The 5,747-nt window shown below is 30.6% G+C and overlaps 1 protein-coding gene across 2 annotated transcripts in view; it reads left to right on the top strand.

The window, feature by feature from the left end:
• The window catches only part of LOC106468434 (rho-associated protein kinase 2-like), a 29,096-nt gene that overhangs the window by 9,042 nt on the left and 14,307 nt on the right, over positions 1–5,747 (top strand). For both annotated transcript variants that reach the window (XM_022396771.1, XM_022396769.1), the window contains exons 9-13: positions 377–616; positions 1,629–1,794; positions 3,873–3,979; positions 4,426–4,576; positions 5,483–5,643. In XM_022396771.1, coding sequence (XP_022252479.1) covers positions 377–616; positions 1,629–1,794; positions 3,873–3,979; positions 4,426–4,576; positions 5,483–5,643 — 825 coding nt within the window. The remainder of the gene's footprint in view (positions 1–376; positions 617–1,628; positions 1,795–3,872; positions 3,980–4,425; positions 4,577–5,482; positions 5,644–5,747) is intronic.

Below are 5,747 nucleotides of genomic sequence, written 5' to 3'. Positions count from 1 at the left end.
TTATTGAAACTTGTACTATTGTGTGGAATCAGCTGTGACATAACGTATTATTGAAACTTGTACTATTGTGTGGAATCCAGTACAGTGTTCCTTTTTTTCCCTATAAACAAATGGAATGCCAGTGGTGATGTAGATTTTACAAGCTTGTAAATGCAATAGTTTGAGTTGAGTTAAATGTCCTGACAATGATGGTACGAGTCAGTCAAACAATTGGACGTTTTAGTTTGGTTTTAAATGTATTTATATGTTTTTTGTTGTTGTTTTATTAGAATACTCAAAGCTCTTTCATATAATTACTACTTGAGAGGATTGTGATACTGTGTAAGTTCTTTTTTCATTTTTGTTAAGACAAATGTATCATATTGTTAAATTTCAGTCTCAAAGAAAATTAGAAAATGAAATTGAAAGCCGGAAGAAAGGAGAATCTAAAGTACAAGAATTACGAATCAAGCTGGAACAAGAACAGGGGTTGCGGGCTCAACTCTCTTCTTCATCACAGCAAGCATCAGACAAAGTGGCTTCTTTTGATAAGCAGATAAGGGAACTCAATGAGATGCTGAAGATTGAAACTGAAAACAGTATGAAACTGAAGAAGACCAATAATGAGCTGTCATTGGTGAGCATTAGGTTTTAGGCTTAGTTTAGTTTGATGATAACTGTTCTCTTAATTATCAAAGAAATAATCTCCTAGTGTTTTTGGTGAATGTTAATTTCTTGACTTGGTTTAATTTGATGACAATTATTAACATGGATTATGCTATAAAAAGCAAACATTTTTTTAAATGTTGTGTTTTTTTTCTATGTAAAATTAATATAGTTTTTGATTATTTACAGACAAGTGATTTAGTTTAAAAAATGCTTAATACTAAGAATTGTTCCGAATTAAAACCGAGACTTGTACGTAATGTATCACATCTTCTCTGACCAGATTGATTAGTTTCAGTGACTTTGTCTACATAATTGTGGTTTTGTCCCAGTTCTAGCTGTGGTTTGTGTATAATATTATAAGCTTAATTCATTTATAATTGTTTCCTAGTTAAATTATGGACTTATAAAGGTATATTCTACTTTTTTGCCTGCTTGGTGCTACTAGTAAAATTAGGTTTAGGAACTAAATAGATTAGTAGTCAGTTAAAAATGGAGATATTAATATATAATCTCAAGTACCCGTCTATTTGTTAATGTTAAATTTCTTACATTTAATATATTTTAAGCCATCACAGTTTTCAAATGGTACGATGTCCATATGGCAAAAATAATAACTAGACTATAATGAGAACTTTTTATCACATGTCTGCAGTGTGTATGATTATGGACTAACAGTCTAAGAAAAGTTTTATAATTTATTTTTGTAACAAACATATATATATGTATATTTCAACAATAAGAATATAACAATGTAATTGATTCATCTATATCTGTTGTATACCTCAACAATAAGAACATGATATAGAATACAATTGGTTCATCTACGTGGATATCTTCCATGATTGCTCTGTGTTCTAGATTTATGTTCTACGGAGATTTACATAAAGGCACATTTTTAAAATGATAAAACATTGTATATGCTGAAGTAATGGAAGTTATGAAAATTTCCCTGTATGTACGTTTTGTTTCTTCTGCTCCAGACCAATGCAGCCAAAGACCAGAACCTTCAGGAACTAAGTGAGAAACTGACAGCTTTACAAAACACAACAACTTCACAGGCAAGAGAAATTCTTGAACTTCAGACCAAAGTTGAAAAAGAGAGAAGTTCATGGTCCCAGGCCACAGACAGATCCAATGATCTGGAAAGTAAGGTTCTAAATATTTGTATCTTCACTATGGCTACATCAGTTCCAGATAGATTATCCATTGTGCTTGTTATCTTTAGAAAAATTCTTATATTTTGTTAAAATATTCCAGGTAATTTACAGATTTGAGATGTAAATTACTGGCATTAACTGTCTCTACATGGGCTCAGTCAATTTAATCTGCCACGTGACCTCTTTGTACTTATTTGAAGTCTGTATAGATTTAATACTTCTAACTTTGAATATAGTGTGTATATGTTCACAAAATTTGGTAGTCTTTAAGTTAATATTATAAGTCTTTCACATATAAAAATTTATATTTTTTTAGTGAAGTATTTTAAATAAACTAAAATAAGGATTTGTCCATGAATATATTGAGTATTTGTTTTGAATAGTCTGTGTGAAAAGTAATTACATTACCCACAAGCTACTACGAGCTGCTTGTATGTGTGCCTCATGAAACGTTTTAATTATAATATTATTATTTTTTTTACCTAATCTATTCTTAACTAACCTAAAAGAATTCCTTTTTTTACATTTTAGTTACTTTTATAATTAGACATAAAGAATAAAGATGAAAAACAAGAAATTAAATACTTAACCAATCTTCTTTTTTTTTTGCTGTCATTTGTTGAAGAGAGTTAACCCTAATTTTTATCCTAATGCTAGTAATGCACTTAATAATTTTTGTTTAACTAAATAATTCAACAAAGAATATAGATGAATAACATGTAAAAAGTAGACAAATTCCCTAACCTCAAAATTTTTCTGGCTTTCTAACTATGCGACAAGAGTCCTTACAAATTCATCCAAGCTAGTCGTTAACTTTTTTGGGGGAATGATGTTGGTACTCTGAGTGAAATTGACATCTAATGTTCAGAACATTAACGTTATACAATATGTCATTTGATAGATGAAAACCTTGACTTTCTATTAGTTGTAGGTAATATATATAATTAAAAGTGAGAGAGAACTATTAATAAATTCTGAGAGAGGATGTGATAGGAAGGTGTGGCAGGAGGGGTATGATTTTCTACTCGATAGCTCTGCAACCAAACAAAATTGAAGACTATAAAAATTATGGTTTGTCTGAGCAATGACGATTTTATAGAGAATAATTTACGTTTAATTTCCTACTTTTTCAAGGTGTGGTGGATACAGTAGGGACGATGGCATGCAGAGAGAAAATGTGTCATGTAGTTCACACCAGGGGAATTCAGGATTTTTTAAAATATTGCCTTATAGAATTAAGAACTTAAAACTTGTATGATATTAAAATATGAAATATTAGCTAATATTTTATGCTATTCTAATTGATATGACATAAACAAAAAGTATTTTAATAAAATTTTGAATGTAAGACACTAAAACCTTGTGTTATGCTCAGTAAAGGATACCAGTGGTGATAGGGTTAACACTTAAGAGTTTTAGAAAATTTATTGCAAGTGCTTAACCTATTGGTGATTAAGAGGTTCCAGTTGCCCTGAGAACAAAATTGTGTTACTGCAGTAAACACTTTATAGGAAATGAACTTATATTTATTCTTCTAAACATGAAGATTATTCAATAGAAAGTATTGTTTATTTAATTTTATTTATAACAGTTTTTAAAATCTCATCTTTTGATTTTGGGGTTATTTCAACCAAAAGCATGAACTGAAAATGTTTCTCATCACTGTAAATGTAGAAGTTACTAGTACACATCACTTCAAACAAAGATATTGTAAACTGTAACAGTTTGTCATCACTGTTAATGTAGAAGTTACCAGTACACATCACTTCAAACAAAGATATTGTAAACTGTAACAGTTTCTCATCACTGTAAATGTAGAAGTTTCCAGTACACATCACTTCAAACAAAGATATTGTAAACTGTAACAGTTTCTCATCACTGTAAATGATGAAGTTACCAGTACACATCACTTCAAACAAAGATATTGTAAACTGTAACAGTTTCTCATCACTGTTAATGTAGAAGTTACCAGTACACATCACTTCAAACAAAAATATTGTAAACTGAAACAGTTTCTCATCACTGTAAATTAGAAGTTACAACATATTGTATATGTGTTTTTTTCAGGTCGTAGTCAAGTGTTACAGCTAGAAATTGAAAGGCTACGAGAACGAGAAACCACATCCACTGCAGAAAACCAGAAACTTAATGACAAACTTATAGAAATGGAAAAGGTTTGTAGATGGTTAAGTTTTTATTTTTAGAGTTCTACATCAACCGCTCGTTAAGCCATATCAGTTATTTTTGGACTAAGAAATATTGTAATTACTCAGTGTAATGTTCCAAGTAATTTTTTTTTTATAAAAACAGTATACACTGGGGTCCTGTGAAAACATGGTTCCCTAAGTGATTTGTTTTTGTTGTTGTTATTTTAGTGTTTTAAAGAAGAAAGATGTATTTGAAAATATAGATGTTAAATATGTTTGAAATCCATTATTGTTGTTATTAAGAGATAAGAATGTTAGAAATGTGAATTAAACATTATATTATTATACACTTTGTTAAAAAGTAAAAAATATTAACATAATAAATGACATCCATAATCACATTAAAAGTTGTTTTTTTATTCAAGAGTTAATATGCTTTTAACTTTGGTTTATTAGTGTCCTTTGTTTTTCAGCAAAGAGCTATGCTTGAGCTTGAGGTTAAGAATCTTCAGAACAAATATGACCAAGAGGCTGCTGCCCACCAGGAAGACATTGTTAATTTCACGGCAGACAAAAAACGGCTTCTTTCCTCAACAGAAGGAGCAAACATGGAAGCCTTGCAATGTATGGTTACCAGTGGTTCCATTAATATAAGCTTACTGGACTGCCATATGTACTCGATGAACTATCATACTTACTCATTAGGTTGTCATATACACACTCGACTGTCACATATATTCACTGAACTCTTATATTTACTCATTGGGTTGTCATACACACACTACTGTCATATAAACACTCTGGATTGTTATACATATACACATTCTGGACTGTCATACATACTCACTGAAGTATCACACTCGTTAGGTTGTCATATACACTGGATTATTATATAAACACATTGGTCTGTCACATACACTCACTGGACTGTTATATACACAATCGAATCTGATGGTTGTGTTGAGAATTTTGGTTGTCATATACACACATGAGACTGTCACATACACTCACTGGACTGTTATATACACAATCAAATCTGATGGTTGTGTTGGGAATTTGGGTTGTCATATACACACATGAGACTGTCACATGCACTCACTGGACTGTTATATACACAATACAATCTGATGGTTTAAATTTTCCTAAAATTTATTGGATGTTAAATTTTTAAGGAAAGACTTGTTATATATATAGACACTGGACTGTCATATACATATTGTAGACTGTCATGTTATGTACTCACTGGGCTGTTATATACACTTAGTGTATTATCACATATATTAGTATAAACTCACGATACTGTCATGTAAAATCACTGGATCATCATATACATTGACTGTACTGTTATTGAAAACTATTAATATCAGGATGTTAATTTCAAAAATATCCATATCCAAACTTTGAATTTTATAAATTCATGAATTATCTTATTAAAGAAATTGTGAAATAAAGCTTAATTTGAATAATGCTAACATATTTTTTGATACACTGAATGAGTTGAAAGATAAAATAGTATATTATTTGAAACAGCCTTGAAAACCAAGATGAATGAAGAAAAAATTCTACGTCAGAAGGCAGAAAATGCAAGTCAAGAGAAGGAACGACAGATATCTATGTTGTCTGTGGACTACCGTAGCTTACAGCAGCAGTTACAGAAAGTAGAAGGAGAGTGTAGACAGGAATCAGATAAGGTGTGTTTTAAACAAAAGAGTCGTAAAACTAAATAGATACTTTCGATGACGAGGAACCCACTTTGAGACTAATAATGGCTGGAGACGACTTGAATGGGTAATGA

This window comes from Limulus polyphemus, unplaced genomic scaffold (genome assembly GCF_000517525.1).
Source record: "Limulus polyphemus unplaced genomic scaffold, Limulus_polyphemus-2.1.2 Scaffold3008, whole genome shotgun sequence".
Taxonomy (NCBI): Eukaryota; Metazoa; Arthropoda; class Merostomata; order Xiphosura; family Limulidae; genus Limulus; species Limulus polyphemus.
The sequence above is the reverse complement of the archived record's forward strand: the minus strand, read 5'-3'. Positions and strand labels throughout refer to the sequence as shown.